This window comes from Lepidochelys kempii, chromosome 1, assembly GCF_965140285.1.
Source record: "Lepidochelys kempii isolate rLepKem1 chromosome 1, rLepKem1.hap1, whole genome shotgun sequence".
Lineage (NCBI taxonomy): Eukaryota > Metazoa > Chordata > Testudines > Cheloniidae > Lepidochelys > Lepidochelys kempii.
The window spans coordinates 76,463,723-76,487,739 of NC_136380.1; the positions used below are offsets into that span (position 1 = coordinate 76,463,723).

General features: G+C 42.0%; 1 protein-coding gene across 1 annotated transcript in view; it reads right to left on the reverse strand.

Moving 5' to 3' along the window:
* KLHL1 (kelch like family member 1) overlaps positions 1-24,017 on the reverse strand; it is a 431,335-nt gene that overhangs the window by 70,811 nt on the left and 336,507 nt on the right. Inside the window, exon 7 of the mRNA XM_073346360.1 lies at positions 10,647-10,871. Coding sequence (XP_073202461.1) covers positions 10,647-10,871 — 225 coding nt within the window. The remainder of the gene's footprint in view (positions 1-10,646; positions 10,872-24,017) is intronic.

Consider the following 24,017-nt stretch of genomic DNA (forward strand, 5'->3'; position numbering starts at 1 on the left):
TTGCCTCTGTCTTCACGAACAAGGTCAGCTCCCAGACTGCTGCACTGGGCAGCACAGCATGGGGAGGAGGTTACCAGCCCTCTGTGAAGAAAGACATGGTTCAGGACTATTTAGAAAAGCTTGGCGAGCACAAGTCCATGGGGCCGGATGCGCTGCATCCAAGAGTGCTAAAGGAGTTGGCGGATGTAATTGCAGAGCCATTGGCCATTATCTTTGAAAACTCATGGTGATCGTGGAAGGTCCCGGACGACTGGAAAAAGGCTAATGTAGTGCCCATCTTTAAAAAAGGGAAGAAGGAGGATCCTGGGAACTACAGGCCAGTCAGCCTCACCTCAGTCCCTGGAAAAATCATGGAGCAGGTCCTCAAGGAATCAATTCTGAAGCACTTAGAGGAGAGGAAAGTGATCAGCAACAGTCAGCATGGATTCACGAAAGGCAAGTCATGCCTGACTAATCTAATTGCCTTCTATGACAAGATAACTGGCTCTGTAGACGAGGGGAAAGCAGTGGACATGTTGTTCCTTGACTTTAGCAAAGCTTTTGACACAGTCTCCCACAATATTCTTGCCAGGAAGTTAAAGAAGTATGGGTTGGATGAATGGACGATAAGGTGGATAGAAAGCTGGCTAGATTGTCGGGCTCAGTGGGTAGTGATCAATGGCTCAATGTCTAGTTGGCAGCCGGTATCAAGTGGAGTGCCCCACGGGTTGGTCCTCGGGCCGGTTTTGTTCAATATCTTCATTAATGATCTGGAGGATGGTGTGGATTGCACCCTCAGCAAGTTTGCAGATGACACTACACTGGGAGGAGAGGTAGATATGCTGGAGGGTAGGGATAGGATACAGAGGGCCCTAGACAAATTAGAGGTTTGGGCCAAAAGAAATCTGATGAGGTTCAACAAGGACAAGTGCAGAGTCCTGCACTTAGGACGGAAGAATCCCATGCACTGCTACAGACTAGGGACCGGACGGCTAGGCAGCAGTTCTGAAGAAAAGAGCCTAGGGGTTACAGTGGACAAGAAGCTGGATATGAGTGAACAGTGTGCCATTGATGCCAAGAAGGCCAATGGCATTTTGGGTTGTATAAGTAGGGGCATTGCCAGCAGATCGAGGGACGTGATCGTTCCCCTCTAGTCAACATTGGTGAGGCCTCATCTGGAGTACTGGAGTCCAGTTTTGGGCCCCACACTACAAGAAGGATGTGGAAAAATTGGAAAGAGTCCAGCAGAGGGCAACATAAATGATTAGGGGACTGGAACACATGACTTATGAAGAGAGGCTGAGGGAACTTTTAGTACCGTTATACAAGGCACTGGTGAGACCTCACCTGGAATACTGTGTGCAGTTCTGGTCTCCCATGTTTAAGAAGGATGAATTCAAACTGGAACAGGTACAGAGAAGGGCTACTAGGATGATCCGAGAAATGGAAACCTTGTCTTATGAAAGGAGACTCAAGGAGCTTGGCTTATTTAGCCTAACTAAAAGAAGGTTGAGGGGAGATATGATTGCTCTCTATAAATTTATCAGAAGGATAAATAACAGAGAGGGAGAGGAATTAATTAAGTTCAGTACCAATGTGGACACAAGAACAAATGGTTATAAAGTGGCCACCAGGAAATTTAGACTAGAAATTAGATGAAGGTTTCTAACCATCAGAGGAGTGAAGTTTTGGAACAGCCTTCCAAGGGAAGCAGTGGGGGCAAAAGATCTATCTGGCTTTAAGATTAAACTCGATAAGTTTATGGAGGAGATGGTATGATGGTATAACATGGTTTTGGTAATTAAATATTCATGGTAAATAGGCCCAATGGCCTGTGATGGGATATTAGATGGGGTGGGATCTGAGTTACCCAGGAAAGAATTTTCTGTAGTATCTGGCTGATGAATCTTGCCCATATGCTCAGGCTTTAGCTGATCACCATATTTGGGGTTGGGAAGGAATTTTCCTCCAGGGCAGATTGGAAGAGGTCCTGGAGGTTTTTCGCTTTCCTCTGTAGCATGGGGCACGTGTCACTTGCTGGAGGATTCTCTGCTCCTTGAAGTCTTTAAACCACGATTTGAGGACTTTGATAGCACAGACATAGGTGAGAAGTTTTTTTTAGGAGTGGTGGGTGAAGTTCTGTGGCCTGTGTTGTGCGGGAGGTCAGACTGGATGATCGTAATGGTCCCTTCTGACCTGGATATCTATGAATCTATGAACTGGGATTGTTTCGTCTGTGGAAGAGAAGAATGAGGGGGGATTTGACAGCAGCTTTCAACTACCTGAAAGGGGGTTCCAAAGAGGATGGATCTAGACTGTTCTCAGTAGTAGCAGATGACAGAACGAGGAGTAATGGTCTCAAGTTGCAGTGGGGGAGGTTTAGGTTGGATATTAGGAAAACCTTTTTCACTAAGAGGGTGGTGAAACACTGGAATGCGTTGCCTAAGGAGGTGGTGGAATCTCCATCCTTAGAAGTTTTTAAGGTCAGGCTTGACAAAGCCCTGGCTGGGATGATTTAGTTGGGGATTGGTCCTGCTTTGAGCAGGGGGTTGGACGAGATGACCTCCTGAGGTCCCTTCCATCCCTGATATTCTATGATTCTATGAGAGTTCTCTCCCATTGGTTTAGAGCATCTTCATTAAAGTGGTGCAGCTGTGCCAACGTCAATTTGTAGTATCAGTCTGCCTTTAGTTTCATTTAGAACTTTACTGGGTGAAATGTTTGCTGGTGATGGTGGTGGTGAGTTAAGGCTCACGCCTCTCTTTTTAATTCAGAGTGTGTCTTGGCCTAAATACCTTTGTATTAGGTAACTCACTTCAAAAATACATTGCATTAAAATATACTTATTACAGAATATTCAAAATATTCTGGGAGAAGTACTTTTTACACAGGCATGAACATAAAAAGAGGGAACATTTATAAATAAATAATTATACTTCCTTTGTAATTTTTTACATATCACTCGCTATTATTGATAATGTGTATGTCTTAATATAAGCTGCCTGACTCGAAGTCCAACTTGTCTTGCAGTTTGGTGGTGCAATTCAATCATAATCCAAAAGATACTAGTTCTTTAGAAAAAATTCTGAAATCAAAAATTAAACACAGAAGAATATGCATGTGTGATGAATTATAGAAGGACACAAATGCAATGTGCAGTTTTCCTTTATTCAGGGAAAAGTTACCAAGGGTGGTTGGATGTGGGTGAGTGCTGGGAAGCGAAAGAGCCTTTATTAAATATCTGGGCCTTGAGGGTTTTCAAAATAAATTAAAGAAACTTCTGAATTCCTGGGAGAGTGATAAAATTGCAGACATGTAAAACTTGCCTAATAATTCACTTTATTCAGAAATACTGTGACTGTATCTTGAGTAACACAGAGACTCCATAACTCTATCTGTACCTTTATCTCAGAGTTAGCCTAATGGAACTGTTTATAAATTAATATACCTTATGTGATCCCACAATGAGCCAAGTCAGAGAACTATTCCAAAGAATCTGCGGGGAGAGGAGGGTGGGGAGAAATAAAGATAAATCCTCCTCCTCCTCTTCCCTCTTTTACCACTGTCCATTGTTGTACTGACTAGTTCTAGAAATTAGTTGCATTTTTCAGAAAAGCCAGTTTATGCTATGTGGTTTTCTGAAAGCAAAGATGGGAAGCTTTAAACTGTGCAATTTCAATGTATCATGCCAAGCATTTAGCAAACTTCCCTCTATTAGGGGGTTGGATCTGCACCATGGCTTCTTCAGCCCCTGCTTATTACTCTGGTGAAAAGGCCAGTAACACAGGCCTTTGAGCCAAAAAAAAAAAAAAAATCCTAAGGCACATAAACCCCAGGGAAACCTCTGCCTTCCACTGCATCTGTGTGATAGATGAGGAAGAAACAGCACAGCAGCATGGCACATTACAACCTATTGCTCAAAGGAGTGCTATTATGGAAGACCAGCTGCTGTGCTTGCTGTGCTTGCTCAGGGCATTGCTGTAGATAAAATAGTGATTTCACCCACCCCTGAAATTTACTCTTCTAGGGTGAAGCATGTCAACTATTCAACAGTAAGTTAACTATTTAACTTCAACAATACACGACAGTTTACTAGGATTGGAGATGAACCATAATTTCACATATAGAAATTAAAGAGAAAAAGTTTAGGTAGCCAGAAATGGCTTTTGGCCAAAACACCAGCGATGTCACCTCTGTTCTTGTTGACAGTGCCCAAGATGGTCATTAGAGATGTCAGGATGTTGGCTCTATGCTTCATCTGATTGACAACACTTCTAGAAGCACAGTGCCTCCAACTCCTGACTCAAAGGGGTAGATACCATCCTTGTCATGATTTCCTATAGCTTGTGGGTTTTCATTGGACATTTCCTATCAAAGTATAGACCATGACAAACCCTGGGTTACATACGGGGTATGACATTCTCCTGATGCTGTGAAATCCCTCCATACTCTCAAATGCTTCAGTTCCCAAGGATATGTTTTCCTCCCAGGCCTCGGAACAATTTCCATCTTTATTACTTGTATATTTGATCCTTACCTCTTCGTGAAGTGAGTGACCTATGGTTGCTAGTGATGATGTTATCTAATATTGAATTAAAAAACAGTGAACAAACAAAAGCAGATTTATTCTAAACTCCTGAGGAGTTTATGAACATATAATAGACTGCAATAAGGGCTCTCTTCAAATTAGACGGCAGCGGTGTAATCATACTTAAGCAATAAACATGACAGGTGATTACTAGAATGGCTACAAGAATAAACTATGGGGCCCGGTCCAGTGCACTAAACCAAACCAGGTCTACTCGCTATGTTAAACAAACCCTGCAGTGTCTTCCACTGTGAAAACAGTTCTTAAAAATGAATAAAAAAGTAAAAATGTATGTAAAAGAAAAAGACTGCTGAAAATGAAAATCACTGTCATTTTATCTTAAATATGTTTCCTTCAATTTCAGAAACCTGGGATGATACTGTAATTTAGTGGTCTCATCCTCCCTCAAAGTGGGCACTGGACACATCACAAACAACCAGTTTGACACCATAGCCAGGGTCTCATTAGTGGCCTTGTCTACACTGGGAAAATTAGATGTTGAGAAAGACCAGCTAACGTTGTTAAATACTGTTGCCTTTGTCTACAACTAGATGCCAAGTGCTGTTTAATTAACAAGTGTTTGCTACCTCATTTGATAAACACACTTTGTTTTTCAAATATGGATAAGGCATGTATGTGCATGTATGTGTTAGGACAACCTGAACCACCTTAGTGGTTTTTTTTTCTTCTTTTTAAGCTTCTGCTTATAATTAATTGCAAGCAGCAACATGGGAGGTGGGAAGCCATCCTTTACCAATGTCAGTCAAGCTCCAAACTTGCTCTCCATGAGTTCCTACAGACCAGCAGGCAGGCAAGCAAGCCGTGGAGCAACCAGAGCATCTCTTTTCCCTTCCCTGAAAGGCAACAGGTAGTAGTAGAGATGTTGCTGAGTAGCTGTAGCAGAAAAAGGAATGGAGCTGCTCAAAGTACTCTCAGCTCACAGTACAGACACTATTTTGAGATCAGATGGAGTGGTGAGAGGCATTTGGCATTTGCAGTGCCCCTGTTAACTTCCCTATGGTGACAGAGCTGATTTAGACACTTCAATTTAAAGTCACAAGGAGTGGCTCAGGGAAAACACTTTAAACTTGTAATAAAATGCTATTTTTTTTCTTAGCTGTCTCCCTCGAGGACCACAATTTAGAACTGTCAGAGTGGCCCCAAGCCGCAGATTGGACACACATTTTCGAATACATTTCATGATAGAACATTTTACCTTTTAGACTAGGATATCATGCTTCCAACTCTCACAATTTTATCATGAATCTTGCTACATTTTGTGTATCTCTTAAAGACTCAGTTCCTGGACTTATGTGAATGCATGATAATCCCAGCTTTCATTTCATTTTGAATAGCCCTAATGGCTATAAAGAAAGCTTATAAACATGACCCAAGAGTATCCTAATGGCTAAAAATAAAAAGGTGCATAAGAGAACCCAACGTTGTTGGGGTTTGTTTTAGAATCTCATGATTTGTAAGGTGATCTCAAGATGTTTTGGAACTTGATCCATGATTTTTGAACCTTTGGGGCTGGCAACACTGGGATACTTTTAAAATTAATTAAAGCAAAATTAATCCAAAATACTATTCTACTGGGCTACAAGATATATAGGGATAGATTGTACCTTTAAGCACTAACCTGAACAAAATGCAGTGCAGAAACAGCACCATCTAAGCAGGCTTTGTGCCTCAGACATGCACCTTTGAGGCACAAGTCTTCAGGGGTTCTTTCTTGTGCTTGGAGGTTAAGAGGGAGGTGAAGGAGAAGGGAGGAAGACAGGAGGGAATAATCTGCTACATCCCTATTATAGGGCATAACACTTTTTTCGAAAACAGATGGACAGATATCAAAACATTCTTGTTCAGAAATACCTAAGTAGACTGAAACATTTTAAGAGCTACTCTATACATGGTTTCTACCTTCTTATTCAGTTTGGTTTCTCTAATTCATCAATACCTGCATTACAGATTTTTAAATATGTAAATATTTTTTCTGAGAATTGTCAAATAGCAAGAGTAAAAGTAAAGCCAAAAGGAATGAATTCCATACGAGAATCAATGTTTTGTCATTTCACACAGATGAAAACATAAGTTTAAAATTACATCATTTTCCTCATGCTCATGATGTTTTCTTGTTGACTCAGCATCAGGAGCAAGTGTCAGACACATGTCTAACAGTGAATACTGCTGAGCTCATTAAACAATTGTTGATAAGGAAATAAGTGATTAGACTATGTTCTCATGGCATGCAGATTTAATCCAGTGCAAACATTGACAGACTTCCTATCATATGGTTATGGACTGTGATTACAATAATAAAAAAGGATCAAGAATATTGTTAACAGACATTAAGAACTTGATATAATATGTGATAAGCATTATCTTGAAGAAAATGAAAGGATCATTACAATTATCTGATGCCAATTAACTGAAATAGACATAAAATATAGGAATTTATGGCAAAGGAATGTGTGTTATGCTAGAATTGCCACAAAATATTGAAATGGCAAGGGAAAAAATTGCTTTCTGGGGGCTGATTCATTTGAGACCACAGGAAAATATTTAAATTAACAAAATTTTCCCTGCTAGGAATCAGCTGAAGATTTTTGCAAAATAAATCTGATGAAGAAGCTACTTAAACTCGTTTCATAATACTCATTTTCCTTTTGCTGTTAGGGAAAAGAGATGTTCTCATCTCTAGAGAGGGTATCAACACTAATTTTATCAAGTGGAATTAAAATGCCCTGCCTATCTAACATTTCAAAAGTATTCTCCAGCTAAACCATATCCATAGCCACGCCCAGCAATGAGACTACTCTTTACCAAGCCTAATCACAATATTATATATACACAAACATTACAGTCTCAGTCTTACATTTCTAACACCCCCAAAACTGCCAGAGAGTTCGGTTATTAATTGGCTGGATCCTCAGCTGGTGTAAATCAATTGAGGTTAATGAAGCTAGGCTGGCTCACGCCAGCTGAGCCTCTGGCTCTAAGCGTTTGAATAAAAACAGCTGAGTTCATTAATTATGTAGAAACACAGAGAATGCCCAACAGGATCAGACCAGCATCCAAATCCATAAATGGGATCTGTACTCAGTGTTGCAATATCTATCATTTAGGCATCCTGCCACCTAGGAGAATCTACCGAGTCAGGTGCCCAATCTCCCTATACAATACATAAGGAGAGTTAGGAGCCTAGTAGTAAATGCTGAGGGGAGGATTTAGGGCCTGGATCCACAAAGAGACTTAGGCGGTGTGGTGGTGCCCATCTTATAACTTTTAGCTCAGTGATTAGAATACTCATTGGGGATGTGGGGAAAAAAATCCTCCCTTCGGCCTGAGAGGGAGAAAGAATTTGAATAGGGGTCTCTCATGAGAGTACGCTAACCACTGCACTATGAACTATTCTGATGGGGGACTCCCTCAGTCTCTCCTGTTGAAGCTGTTCCACTGTACACTGGCACAGAGAGAGTGAGAATGACACTATATTCCAGTGATTAGGCACCCACCAGGAAGTGGAAGATCTAGGGTCAAGTCCCCCTACTCAGGCAAAATGACTGTAGATAGTCAATGTTCTCTAGATCATTTCTATAGACATGTCTATAACTTAATATAGGGACAAGATGGGCAAGGTACTCTTTTATTAGACCAACTCGTGTTTGTGAGAGAGTAGCTTTTAAGCTTTCACATACCTCTTCTTCAAGTCTGGGAACCCAAAAAAAGCTCCGTGTAAGCTTGAAAGCTTGTCTCCCTCACCAGCTGAAGTTGGTCCAATATTTATTTTACAGAGGATTATACATTTATGTATATAATTATTTCAAAGGATTACTAATGAATTAAATTAAAACCCAAACTATTATTATTTTTTAAACTATCCAGTAGTTTTGTCTCAATTTCACTCCAGGCAGGGAAACATGCCACCCATCTCCTGCCAACAACTAATACTGACAAAAAATAAAAAATATAATAAAACAGTGTTGAGGTAGACTGGGGATGGGGTTGCTCAAATAAATGGTAAGTTTATTCAGAATCTTCCACCTACAACTCACTAGTCCAGATCCAGCTCAGTCATTACCATCTGACAACTCTAAGGTAGCCTTCATCCAGCTCCCAGTGGAGAAGTGTATGTAACACAAAACCATCAGCATGGTTGGCACACTTATTGACAGTGTCAGGAGAAAGGTAAGGGATGCAATAGACAAGAAAACCATTATCCATTGACATCTATGGTCATTTCAGGGCAAAGATAACTTGCGCTAATGATGCCTATGTTTTACCATACAGAAGAACCCCAGAGTTACAAACACCAGAGTTATGAACTGATCAGTCAACCACACACCTCATTTGGAACCAGAAGTACACAATCAGGCAGCAGCAGAGACCCCCGCCCCCCAAAAAAATCAACCCCCCCCAGCAAATACAGTAAAATGTGTGTTAAATGTAAACTACTAAAGAATAAAGGGAAAGCAGCATTTTTCTTTGGCAAAGTAAAGTTTCAAAGTTGTATTAAGTCAATGTTCAGTTGTAAAATTTTGAAAGAACAACCGTAACGTTTTATTCAGCGTTATGAACATTTCAGAGTTGTGAAGAGCCTCCATTCCCAAGGTGTTCATCACTCTGAGGTTCTACTGTACCTACTCTGTGGATAAAGAGAGAATTTCAGTCTTCAAGGTAGCCAATCTAGCAAACTTCACAAGTATCACATTTAGTTTAAGTATTATGGGCGGCTTTCATTCATCAGTTTAAGTAAAGAGTAACTCCAAAAATATTCCGTGAGTTACCCTGATATAAGACAGGTGTGAAAGGAGAAAGAGCCCTGTATCTATATGCTACTGAACATAATGGGCCTAATTTTGACCTTTCATTGGTTGTACAATGGTGTAACACTATTGACTTCCACTGACATGAGAATATATAATATATCATGTAATATACCATATTCTCATATCAGTGGATATCAAAGGAGTTACATTGATGGAGGTCAAAATCAGGCCGAGGGGATGTACTGGCCGCCGCTTCCAACAGCTCCCATTGGCATGGCCCATGGAACGATCGGCCGAACCTGCAGACGCAGCAGCTAAACAAACCAGCCCGGCCCAGCAGGGGCTTTCCCTGCACAAGTGGCGGAACAAATCTGGGAACCACTGAGCTAGAGAATATGCTCTCTCTCTCTCACACACACACACATACACACAAACACACACACTTTGATAATCTAGATATTTAAAGGGATATCTGAAGTCTTCAGATAACTGGAGTTTCGGAAAAGGAAAATTTGGCTTGTATACAAATTTTGAATACTGGGGACAAATTTTTTTTGGTAGTGAGGATTTAGGTAATCAGGGCTTACCTTTTTACATAATTGTTGACGGATTGTGAAGGGTTTGCATGAAGCAGTAATGTGACTGTAAGCACTCTGGAGTGCAAAAGTGTGTGCATGCACTAATCACCCCGGTAACACTTATCTGAGGCAGCCTTGCAGTGCACACATGCTACAGATGCTATTACTGCTGATGAATGCCACTCTTGCCAGTGCTTTTAAAATTATAAGCCTTTCGCCACTGACACTAAGCTGATGTACCTCAGCATAGCTGAGGCTCTCCTAATACATGAGAAAGTGTAGCGTATTTTGACTATTTGATCAAAAATAAAAAGTAATTCAGGATGCCAGTGACAAAAAAGAAAATCAAGACTGCGCTTCTGGGTCAATCTTTGCAAGTTTCAGTTTCCTTTTCTTCTCCTCCCTCCACCCAACACTGTATTTGGTTGTCGCTTTTTTAATTTTAGAATTCTATATCCAATTTTTATTTTTCATATACAAGCACACCATGGAGTGACTGAATATTGTTTTTGTATCTGCATATGAAACATTTTGGCAAATCACATTTCTTTTGAATTGCTGCAATTCAGGAATCACTTAACATTGCTTGCCTACTATCTATCCTGGCAGCATCCATCAAACACACATAATTACTTATTGCATTGTTCCTTTAGCTCAAAAATACTGACGTTTTCAGAACGAATTATACATTTCCAAAACAAATTACATCTCTTTAAAACTTAAATTTCTTACCTAAACCATGCCTATGTGTTGACATTGGGGGTAAGACAGTCCAAGCCTTGGTTTTTGGATTGTAACATTCAACAGTGTTTAATGTCTTTAAACCATCCCGGCCTCCAATAACAAAGAGTTTGTCATCAATGACAGCCACACCAAACTGCAGCCTCCTGCCATTCATCACTCCAGCCTGGATCCATATATTTGTCCTGAGATCATACTTCTCTATAGTTGTAGCACCTGATGAGACATATTAATGGGATAATGTATTTACTGTATATGGCTTCATATACCCCGCCATCCCCAAAAGGTGAGAGCTTCACTTAGTTGTCAGCTTGTTTTGTGAGTCTTATCAAACTTTTTCTGTGTATTTAAAGCAATTCGTAAAATGAATGAGTGATTCATTTTTCTGTGTATTTAAAGCCATTCGTAAAATGAATGAGTGGTTCATGCTCATGGATGAGTGATTGATGCATCTTTTCCTGGAAGAGAAATAGGACCAAATGGCCACTCTAGAATTAGAGTATCATTAGTTGAATAACATTATGTACTAGCTTTATGATCTCTTTTACAGTTCAGTGGTATAACTCCTGAAGATCACTAACCTCATTACATTTGTTCAGTATCCTACATAAAAAAAAAACTGTGAAATTAAGTGTTATTTTAATTAGAGATGGGAAGTTACTATTCATATCTGGGTCTATACTTCCTTAGGTTTTTTTAGTTCAGATCTATTTTTTGTTTGTTTCAGACCCGGTATGATACCACAGACTGTCACCTAGAGACTTAGAAGTAACAGAGTTAAAGTAGATTTATTTATACATCCAACAACGTTTCCTTCTGAATATGGTTATTTGTTTTACTTACACATCTGACACCAAAAGCTGTAAAGAGCAAAACATATAAAATAATTCGGAATCTTGTCATGATTAGCTGGTAAGTTAAGAAGCTTCTGCTGCTAAAAGTAACTTGCATATAACAAGGAAAGATGAGAAATGCAATAAACTTGATTATAAGAAACACAGAGATAAAGAGACCATAATTAACTTAATCAAGTACAAGTCTAACAGAATAATGCATTCTATTAATTTAAATATGCATATAGGAGAGGTTAATCTAAATCCAGATCACAAATATCTAAATGACAGATGGTTTTAAAGTAATCCATAGGAAATACATATAATAATTAATATAATCTGTACACCTTCAGTGTTTTATTTTCATATACATTCACACATCTAACATTGCTTTATCTCTAATGATTAAGTATCCCTAGAGAGAAAATCAACATCATTACCCTCTGCATTTAAGCTTCACTATCCTATTTTCTTTGGACTGTAATAAAAGGTTACAATTCTTTGGAAAACAATTCTTTCAGAATTCATTCATTCTTTGGAACAGAAGAAGCAATAAACAAAACAAAAACAAACATTGTGGAAGCAGTAGTTTTGTTAATTGAACTAAAACAGATGTGATTTAAATTCAATTTGTATCCAAGTTTAATAGAGCAATAATAATGTAGATGCTCAACTGGATATATTAAATCCCCTGTTAATTTTCTGAAGCTATAAGAAATATGAACTAATTTCCACATTCAATTAACTCAGGTTTTTTTTTTCTTCTGCAGATCTTAATTTAAAACTGTGAGTTGCATAAATAAATTAATCTACAGAACAGAGAGAACTTTAATATATTGATATTATATTGCATGGTGATATTGCATGGTGTATTAACACACATTGCTGATGTTGTTACATTTCAGTGTTTGCATTACTAAGAAGCATTTTACATGCTGCAGGTATTGATTTTATAACTGGTATGGCACTCGAATGTACAGGTTTTCTATCTGGCAGTTAAAAATACAGTTGAGATATTTTGCAATTTTGATGGCAGATCATACCCAGTAAATATTTTTACACTATGGTCAGTTGCACAGTTTCCTATTTTCTAATATTGGCTGAGTTTTAAAGTTTGACACAATCTTTTATTTAAACTCTAATTTGAGTGTTTGATCCTGCTAGTGTTCCATGAATGGCTGACTGACAGTTTTTTTCCAGCAAATTCATATGGAAGCTAGCCAAAGGCCAGCCATAAGATCATCTGACTGAAGCTAATATCCTAGACCCAAAATAATATGGAGTCAGGCCAGGGTATGGGATGGAAACAGCTTTAGTTGCTCCTATGGATGATCTCCGACTCTAACTGGGTGTTGGATAGACCTCCATTCTCGTCCTCCAGCATTTGACATCACTGACCCAGAGACACTGGTGTCCCACCTGAGAGAGGTGGCAGTGGTCCAATAGAATGTATTAAAAATGGTTTACATCCTTCCTGGAGAGACACACTCTCAGAGAAATGATGGGAAATTACATTTCTGCCAGTAGCCTGCTTCCTGTGGAGTCTCACAAGAACCAATTCTCTCTCTTATCCTGTTCAACATTGTCATGCAGTCACTAGGTGAACTGGTCAGATGACATGGTCGCAAGTGCCAGGAATATCCAAATGGCACAGTGCTCTTTCTATCCTTCACAATATATGTCCATACCACTACTATCAAGATGGTCGTGTGCTTGGATGAGGTCTACTCATAACTGGCTCTGTGGATGAGGGGAAAGCAGTGGATGTGTTGTTCCTTGACTTTAGCAAAGCTTTTGACACGGTCTCCCACAGTATTCTTGCCAGCAAGTTAAAGAAGTATGGGCTGGATGAATGGACTATAAGGTGGATAGAAAGCTGGCTAGATTGTCGGGCTCAACGGGTAGTGATCAATGGCTGCATGTCTAGTTGGCAGCCGGTATCAAGTGGAGTGCCCCAAGGGTCGGTCCTGGGGCCGGTTTTGTTCAACATCTTAATAAATGATCTGCAGGATGGTGAGGATTGCACCCTCAGCAAGTTTGCAGATGACACTAAACTGGGAGGAGAGGTAAATATGCTGGAGGGTATGGATAGGATACAGAGGGCCCTAGACAAATTAGAGGATTGGGCCAAAAGAAATCTTATGAGGTTCAACAAGGACAAGTGCAGAGTCCTGCTCTTAGGACAGAAGATTCCCATGAACTGCTACAGACTAGGGACCGAATGGCTAGGCAGCAGTTCTGCAGAAGAGGACCTAGGGGTTACAGTGGACGAGAAGATGGATATGAGTGAACAGTGTGCCATTGTTGCCAAGAAGGCCAATGTCATTTTGGGATATATAAGTAAGGGCATAGCGAGCAGATCGAGGGACGTGATTATTCCCCTCTAGTCGACATTGGTGAGGCCTCATCTGGAGTACTGTGTCCAGTTTTGGGCCCCACACTACAAGAAGGATGTGGAAAAATTAGAAAACGTCCAGCGGAGGGCAACAAAAATGATTAGGAGACTGGAACACATGACTTATGAGCAGAGGCCGAAGGAACTGGGATTGTTTAGTCTGTGGAAGAGAAGAATGAGAGGGGATTTGATAGCTGCTTTCAACTACCTGAAAGGGGGTTCCAAGGAGGATGGATCTAGACTGTTCTCAGTGGTAGCAGATGACAGAACGAGGAGTAATGATCTCAAGTTGCAGTGGGGGAGGTTTAGGTTGGATATTAGGAAAACCTTTTTCACTAGGAGGGTGGTGAAACACTGGAATGTGTTACCTAGGGACGTGGTGGAATCTCCTTCCTTAGAAGTTTTTAAGGTTAGGCTTGACAAAGCCCTGGCTGGGATGATTTAGTTGGGGATTGGTCCTGCTTAGAGCAGGGGGTCCCTTCCAACCTGAGGTCCCTTCCAACCCTGATATTCTATGATTCTATGATTCTATGGTTGAAGTTGAACCTGAGTAAGACAGAGGTTTTGCTAGTAGACAGAGGAAAACTCTTTGTGCAACTCTACAGTGCAGTCTGCTCTAGTTGAAGGTACACACCTAATTGTCAATTCAGTCCATAATTTAGGGATGCTCCTAGATTTCTCACTGACGTTAAGCTCCCACATTGTAGCCTTTGTGAGTAATGCTTTCTGCCATGTTAGCAGTCTCTATCCCATCCTAGCACACAATGTTGTGGTCTTCAATATAAAACAGGGGTTGCGGCTTGTTCAGGGTAAGCCTCTGGCGGGCAACGAGACGCTTTGTTTACCTGAAAAAAGAAAAGGAGTACTTGTGGCACCTTAGAGACTAACCAATTTATTTGAGCATGAGCTTTCGTGAGCTACAGCTCACTTCATCAAGTGAGCTGTAGCTCACGAAAGCTCATGCTCAAATAAATTGGTTAGTCTCTAAGGTGCCACAAGTACTCCTTTTCTTTTTGCGAATACAGGCTAACACGGCTGTTACTCTGAAACCTTTGTTTACCTGAGCATCCGCAGTTACGGCAGCTCGCAGCTCCCAGTGCCATGGTTCACCATTCCAAGCCAATGGGAGTTTCTTCACTGACTTCCCATTTTAGAACATCAAGTCAAGTTCAAGGTCTCAATCCTTATTTTAAGGGCACTCAGTGTTCTGGGATCAGCATATCTAAGAAATCACCTAGCACCTCAGGTTGAAGACCGTGGTTGACAACTCTGCTCCTCTGCCACAATGGCACTTTGTATGATAAAGTTAAAGCTTAATTATGCAAGAGACAGAGCTTTCATGACAGTGGGTCTGATACTGTGGAGTTAATTCCCCCAGGGACTAAGGATCATCACAAACATCACCACTTTCCATTCCAAGTAAAAGGTGAATTTCTTTGACCTTGATTTCTCTAACATAAAAAAAACAAATGAACATTGGAGTGTGTACATATACCAAAACAAAACACTAAACTGAACACAGATTTTTTTCCACTGGGGAAAGGATGAGAGCAAGAATGAACCACATGTCATGGTGGTTGATGCACTACTGGAAAGTTTCTTAGATACTACAGTATCACCTCTCAGAAGCTCTGAATTCTGTGAAATTAAGGCCACCTCTCCACTACCAGACAGCAATGAGAAAATTATCTTAATCATTTCAGTCTGAATGAAAGTGGGGCAGACAGGAATGGGGCAGAAGAAACTGTTACTTAGGGCTTGGCTACACTTGCAAATTAGAGAGCATTAAAGCATCCCCAGGTGCCCTAACTCCCGATCCGTCCACACTGGTGTCACACCCCAATGGCCCCCTCCCTCAGTGATTAGCTGGGAGAGACAGATCAGCATTGTATATTGCTAAGGCTGTTGCAAGCTTCTCAAGGCATTTTGGGAAGGGTCAAAGGTGCAAGTGTGGAGTGAAAGATTCCGTTGCAGGCTGCAAGAAGCCAAAGGGGGAAGGAGAAAGAATGGGTTAACTCAACACTGCAGCTAGCAGGCTCAGTCCAAACATAAGATGCTGGCCCCAGTCCAAGGTCATGGAGCCTGACAAAAAGTCTGCAGCTGTATTCATATCTTAGCCAACCCAGCCAGCCTTAAAAAAAAGGAGAACTAAGCTGAACAGGATTGAAAAAATTGCAAAACCAAACAAAACAGTGAAGGCCAGCGGGGGGGGACGGGGGGGGACGACAAAGTTTTGCGTCCCTGGAGCCAATCTGTTTTGGAAAAGCTGAGGAGACCACAGAGACCTGGTTTGGACTGGTACACAAAGCATGGGGAACAACGGTCACTAAACAAAATGCCCCCAAAAGAACCCAGAACTTAAAAACCCTTCTGAGAGCAAAGGCAAATCGGAGATCAACAGCAGACCCTGGATGACCCGTGCGCACAGGACAGAACTCCCATCCACCCCTCCCCCTCTTCTTCTTACGTTACACCCAGGCCTGACCAGCCTCGGGTAGTGCAGGTGTGTGTAAGAAAGTGGGTTAGGGCTTGGGCTTGGGGCACTAATGCTTTATTCCTTCCTTTGAATGACATGGGGACCTCCCCTCGGCACTCTCCACTGTTATTTTATTATTTTATCAATAAAGCTTTAAAACTTAGACACTTGGTGTGTTCTGTCATCTCCTCCCCTAACAATCCTGTGGCCTCACCCTGATCACCTAACACCTCAGACAGATTGGTAACAGAAATCTGTCACAGTTTTGGTGGAGAATTGCGGACAGGGGGAGCCCCGTGGAGTGCACCAATTGGTCTGCCCTTGAGATTTTGCGTTTGCTCTGCCTGGCATTGTTCGTATTTCATGTTAAGGATTTTATAATGACAGGTGTGCCCCACCCTCAGTCATAGCATGGCTGAGAACTGGAGAGGGGTTTAGCATTCCTCTCTCCACCACCTCCACCTCTTCAGCGAGGGAAGGGTGCAGGTGGGTCAACACTCGTTTGTAGGAGTGCTGGGCAATAGGAGGTGGCTTAGAGACCCTCGCTCCACGTGACAGGTATCCTTGGTGCATAGCCCTCAGTCGTAGTATGCCTAAGTTGAAGAGAAGAGCTTAGGGTTTCTCGCTCAGCCCAGGGGGGCATTTGGTGTATGGATCCTCGGTGGTAGAGAACCGAGTAATATGGAGTGAGGCTTAGTGTCTCTCCCTCTGGCCCAGTGCGGTAACACTGGAAGCCCCAGTGCTGGTGTGAGCTACATAAAATCTCAAGTAATTAAAAAATCTTAAAAATTGTACTAAGCAATTGTAACAACATGTTCAGGAAACAGAAGGGTACAGCTGGGACTTGGGAGTCCCGCAGTCATGGGCGATGGCATCAATGATGGGTTCAAGTCCAGACGTATGGGCATTAGGGAGTGTGGACACGGTAGTCTGGCTGCCCGGTCAGCTGGCATCATGGGAGGCAGGTGAACCTAATGCCCGAGCCACGGGGGAGGCAGCAAAGAGGGACGGGACCCTGCTACCTCTTTCAAAGGGAGGTAAAGACCTCTCCTGTCTGGATAAGGCTCTCATCAAAGTGGGATGCAATCCCTGGGGTTCTGTGGCAGAGCTTCAAAAAGGCATGCATACTTGGCAGATTTACTAAATTTATATTCCAAGTATAAAAAGCAAAGCAAAGCAAAAAAAAAAAATACAAAAAAACCCCACCAACCTATTAAAACTTAACTGCCCCAAATATATTAAAAAATGCAATTTATATAGAGCTATATAAAAACAAAGCAGTATATATTATTAAAAAAAACATGGAAACATACCATGCTACTTAAATAAAATCCCATTAGGGCTCCAAAGGGAGCCGCAGTAGGTTGTACCTGTCACACTGGCAAGGCACTTAGAGCACCTTGGCTCTGCAGCTCAAGCGCTCCTGGTAATCCACCTCCACGAGAAGCATAACACTTGTTGCGCCTCGGCTGAAATGCCCCACCGTCAATGTGAACGAGGTGTTGCATTACTGTGCTTTGATTGGCCTCCAGAAACGTCCCATAATCACCTTAAGTCAACTGGCCACTCTTGTCATTGTTTTGGAATCGGCTGTAGGAATATGGATATGCCTTTTCAAAGCTCTGTTTCTGACAGCCAGCATGCTTATCTGCTCCGGGACAAAGCAAGCCATTAGTATGGAATGTTGCTTGCTGTGAGTGTGTGAGAGAGAGTTGGGGTGGAGGGGGGGTCTGAACTAACAAGACAGCATGCTGACACACTCTCATCACCCCAAAAACCCACTCTCTCTCCCCCAACATAAACACAACACACTCCCTGTCACACTCCACCCCACCCCCAACATTTGAAAAGCATGTTGCAGCCACTTGAACACTGGGATAGCTTCCACAATGCGCTGCTCTTTGTGGCATTGCAAGAGCTGCTAATGTGGCCATGCCAGTGCGCTTCCAGCTGAGAGTGTAAACACTTGGCAGAGTTTTCCCTCCTGTGGTCTCTGAAGGCTGGTTTAACTCCCAGCGCTGTACATCTGCAAGTGTAGCCAGGCCCTTAGTCCTGATGAAAGTAAATTGAATATTGATGGTATTCAGCGTGCATGTGCAAGGCTTTATAGACTTGATGTGCTTTACAAGCATGTGTGGGCAACAAAATGTTTTTGCCATAGTAAGTTTTTCTAATATAGACAAGGCTAATGAAAATTATATGCAGAGTGCTTCAAGCTTGAGCCTAGATTTTGTATCTTTTGATGTGTAACCCCTTTGTGGTTTAGCGAGCATGGCCCTTATAAATGTTTTCCTTAATGGGGGTACTGCTGATTGTTCCAAAAAGAGAAAGTGCTTTTGGGAGGCGGGGGGAGCAAAGGGAGAGCAACAGGTTGTGTGTTGGGAGCTCCAGACAGGAGGGCTGCAGCAAGCAGGCCCTCACAGAGTGAAGCAGACACGAACCTGCCTGAAGCCTGGGAGGGACAGAGCAGCCAACCAGGGGAGAACCCAGGACAGGAGCCAGGAGGAGCACTTTGCAAGGAAGAAATCACCCAAGAAGGACAAACCAGAGCTGGACCCAGTATCACTGCTGCCCAGAGTTGTACAGGGCTGTGAGTACTGGGGCTTGTGACTTTGCATTGGGAATAAGGAGGGATGCTGTTAGCTAGCTAAGTGCAGAGATGGTCACTCTGTGCAGAGAGCGGCAGAAGAGGGCAGCGATGGGGGTTGCTGGGGAAAGTTCACTGGTGCTGAAGACGATCAAGAGCACCCAAGACTCACCACTTGCCTGGAACTTTGCCCAGAATTCCTGAACTCTATGTGCAGACACATTGCTCAATTATCTGCCCTTTCAGACTGTGCTACCACTGGGCCGGTCGGCCCTTGCTGCATCTTCCACCCTGTTGTTTTTCTCCTTTTATCCCTCTGTAAATAAATATTTCCCTTTCCTATATTTGTTGTACTCTCCCGGTGTGTGTGTTCACTCTGGCTTGGAATAGGTGCCCCTGGGGTGGAAGGGACTTTCCCTGCTGTGTTCCTGCTTGTGCCTTTTCTTGGCTAGAGCTGCCTGCAGAGTACACTCCATCTTGGCCATGAAGGTGCTACAGTTACAGACGGTTTTGCTGTTCCTGATTCCTATTCAAGTGAACTAGTATTGGTAGAACTCAGATGCACAACAGAATGGAGAACACCTTTCACTTCCAGCTTGCTAGAAAACACAGCAAATTCCTCCTGCAGGATGATCTTGGGAAGTAAATCAGAAGCAATGCAGAAAGCTCTGAGTTTGTGCATAATGTTGCAGCCCAAACTCAAATTGGATGAGACATCACAAGCATATTAATTCTATGTTCCAATCCCTCCACTGACTCACAGTCTAGTTTGGTTGCCAGTTCAAGTTCAATTTATAAGAAAAAAAAATTGCATCTCTAAGAAAGCTGTCTCCCTTTTGCCAGAATGATAGGCCTATAAGGAAAAAGGGAGGAGGGAAAATGAAGTATAGGGGTATATCTCAAGCAAAGCCTTTTGTACCTGGGAAGGGAGAAGAGCTAAGTCTTCAGGTTAACAAAGGACCTCATCAAGTAGGTCTAATTTACTTACAAAGCACCAATATTCTGTGGTGGTGGGTCCTATAGGCCAAATCTTCAGACCAATAAATATACTGCATTATTGATTTCTTTTTCTCTTACTCTTCAGACACTTTTAAGGTTTACTCTGCAAATATTTTAGAAACCAACAGTTTTTATAACATTGCAACTGACAACATAACTAAAATGTTGAGTGGAATTTATAATTTTGGCAAAACTAAGCAAACACAGAACAGAACTCTTAATGGATCATTGTGATAATTACACACTGGCAGCTCTGTGAAATGAACTGTAGGGAACATTTTGTATTTAAAATTTCCAAAATATAATCTTTCTATGAAAATCTTAGCTTGAGCTCTCATTAGCTTGATGTTTGGAGTTTTACAATTAATTATTTGTGCTTAATTTCTACAAGCTGCTACTATGCAGACTACTACTTTATTGAATAGAAATGAATACTGAATAGTGTCTCTAAAAATGTTTCTGGATACAACAAGAAACAAACCTTCTTGTGTCCCTAACACTTCTCTCTCTCCTTTCAGTTAACCCTCACTGTGAAGATATGTACTGATCCTCTTTCCTTTAATGCTCTCCACTCTTGACTTTCTTATTTTTACTCATTTTTTTCATGTTCCTCACCAATGGTCATGGCCATACCATTGAACTTATCATGAGAAATGCCGTTTCTGCTTGATCTCATCTAGACCAGCCATGTGTTAATTATATTTGAACAATTTTGCTGTTAACTACCCCTTTGAAAACCTACTATCTCCTCAAACTCTTAAGCATCTTGATTCAGATTCTCAAGGATGAATTAATCTCTCAGTACCTCCTTTCTGTCAGTGATTTGTACTGATAGATTAACATACAATGCCCTTAAATAACTTGCTTCATGGTAGGGGCAATGCAACTTGTTAAATTCATATATAGAATCGTAGAATATCAGGGTTGGAAGGGACCTTAGGAGGTCATCTCGTCCAACCCCCTGCTCAAAAGCAGGACCATTCCCCAATTAAATCATCCCAGCCAGGGCTTTGTCAAGCCTGACCTTAAAAACTTCTAAGGAAGGAGATTCCACCACCTCCCTAGGCAACGCATTCCAGTGTTTCACCACCCTCCTAGTGAAAACGTTTTTCCTAATATCCAACCTAAACCTCCCCCACTGCAACTTGAGACCATTACTCCTTGTCCTGTCCTCTTCTACCACTGAGAATAGTCTAGAATCATCCTCTCTGGAACCACCTCTCAGGTAGTTGAAAGCAGCTATCAAATCCCCCCTCATTCTTCTCTTCTGCAGACTAAACAATCCCAGTTTCCTCAGCCTCTCCTCATAAGTCATGTGTTCCAGACCCCTAATCATTTTTGTTGCCCTTCGCTGGACTCTTTCCAATTTATCCACATCCTTCTTGTAGTGTGGGGCCCAAAACTGGACACAGTACTCCAGATGAGGCCTCACCAATGTCGAATAGAGGGGGACGATCACGTCCCTGGATCTGCTCGCTATGCCCTTACTTATACATCCCAAAATGCCACTAGCCTACTTGGCAACAAGGGCACACTGCTGAGTCATATCCAGCTTCTCGTCCACTGTCACCCCTAGGTCCTTTTCCGCAGAACTGCTGCCTAGCCATTCGGTCCCTAGTCTGTAGCTGTGCATTGGGTTCTTCCGTCCTAAGTGCAGGACCCTGCACTTATCCTTATTGAACCTCATCAAATTTCTTTTGGCTCAATCCTCCAATTTGTCTAGGTCCCTCTGTATCCTATCCCTGCCCTCCAGCATATCTACCACTCCTCCCAGTTTAGTATCATCCGCAAATTTGCTGAGAGTGCAATCCACACCATCCTCCAGATCATTTATGAAGATATTGAACAAAACCGGCCCCAGGACCGACCCCTGGGGCACTCCACTTGACACCGGCTGCCAGCTAGACATGCAGCCATTGATCACTACCCATTGAGCCCAACAATCTAGCCAACTTTCTACCCACCTTATAGTGCATTCATCCAGCCCATACTTCTTTAACTTGCTGACAAGAATACTGTGGGAGACCGTGTCAAAAGCTTTGCTAAAGTCAAGAAACAATACATCCACTGCTTTCCCTTCATCCACAGAACCAGTAATCTCATCATAGAAGGCGATTAGATTAGTCAGGCATGACCTTCCCTTGGTGAATCCATGCTGACTGTTCCTGATCACTTTCCTCTCCTCTAAGTGCTTCAGGATTGATTCTTTGAGGACCTGCTCCATGATTTTTTCCGGGGACTGAAGTGAGGCTGACTGGCTTGTAGTTCCCAGGATCCTCCTTCTTCCCTTTTTTAAAGATTGGCACTACATTAGCCTTTTTCCAGTCATCCGGGACTTCCCCCGTTCGCCACGAGTTTTCAAAGATAATGGCCAATGGCTCTGCAATCACAGCCGCCAGTTCCTTTAGCACTCTCGGATGCAACTCGTCCGGCCCCATGGACTTGTGCACGTCCAGCTTTTCTAAATAGTCCCTAACCACCTCTTTCTCCACAGAGGGCTGGCCATCTATTCCCCATGTTGTGATGCCCAGCGCAGCAGTCTGAGAGCTGACCTTGTTAGTGAAGACAGAGGCAAAAAAAGCATTGACTACATTAGCTTTTTCCACATCCTCTGTCACTAGGTTGCCTCCCTCATTCATTAAGGGGCCCACACTTTTCTTGGCTTTCTTCTTGTTGCCAACATACCTGAAGAAACCTTTCTTGTTACTCTTAACATCTCTCGCTAGCTGCAGCTCCAGGTGCGATTTGGCCCTCCTGATTTCATTCCTACATGCCCGAGCAATATTTTTATACTCTTCCCTGGTCATATGTCCAACCTTCCACTTCTTGTAAGCTTCTTTTTTATGTTTAAGATCCGCTAGGATTTCACCGGTACGCCAAGCTGGTCGCCTGCCATATTTACTAGTCTTTCGACACATCGGGATGGTTTGTCCCTGTAACCTCAACAGGGATTCGCTGAAATACAGCCAGCTCTCCTGGACTCCTTTCCCCTTCATGTTAGTCCCCCAGGGGATCCTACCCATATATGCCAAACTGCATGCTGCATACTTTAAAAGTACTATTTCAGGACATTGATAAAAGACATATATCATATTTTAGGGCTTTAGATGGAAGACTCTGCCTTTCGACAGTACTTTCTATTATTTTTTTATTTTACATGAATTGACAAAATAACACAAATGTTTTATCTTATGTAATTACTCTTTTGTAGTCTTTCTGTGCCTCAGTTAGCCATCTGTAAAACATGATAATAGCACTTCCCTATCTCACAGGAGTGTTGGGCGGATAAATATATTATGGGTTATGAAGCTCTTTGAGACCTACAGATGAAAAGTGCTATGCAAACAATAGGTATAATTACTGTTGCTATTATCCCACCCCCCTTCTTACAAAGTAGAACTCCTATTGATGGCAGTGGGTCAATGGGAAAAACAGAGTGAATATGACTGAAGTATGCCTTTACAGCTGTTAAATGTCATGGTGCATAATGAGCAAGGTAAGACAGAGTTATGTTAAAACTGACATTTGTATAAGCTTTAGCTTTGATGGAAGTTTCAGCTCTCTACTGCTAGTAATATTTTGATAGCAATAGATAGGTTTCCTCTCATTCATTTTTAAATTCTTTTTGTTTTTTGTTTTTTGAAGAAATGCCCCCTCCCTTTGTGCTGTCATGCCAGCTGTCAAGCCTGCTCTCTAGAAACTGATAAAATATTTACATGACCTGCAATGGAGGCAGTGTGCAGATTCCTTATAGCAGCTGATATGATTATTGGAAGGAGGTAGGAGTCCAGAAACAGACAGAGCATGATAGGGACTTTATCCAGTATCTCTCCAGTAAGAGTTTTCATCCAAATCACTGAAGAAATCATAATTATTTCTCTACAACTTCCAACAATAGAAAAGTTTTTTGCTGCATGAGTTTATCACAGAGATATTTTTTCACACAAGTCTAATTTTCACAGTGAAGATAATTAATGTAGTCACATGTACAAGTGCTGGCACACTTGGAGGCAGAGCAAGCATATTTGCACCCTCTCCAGAGGTGACACATTGGAGGGGAGCACACAGGGTC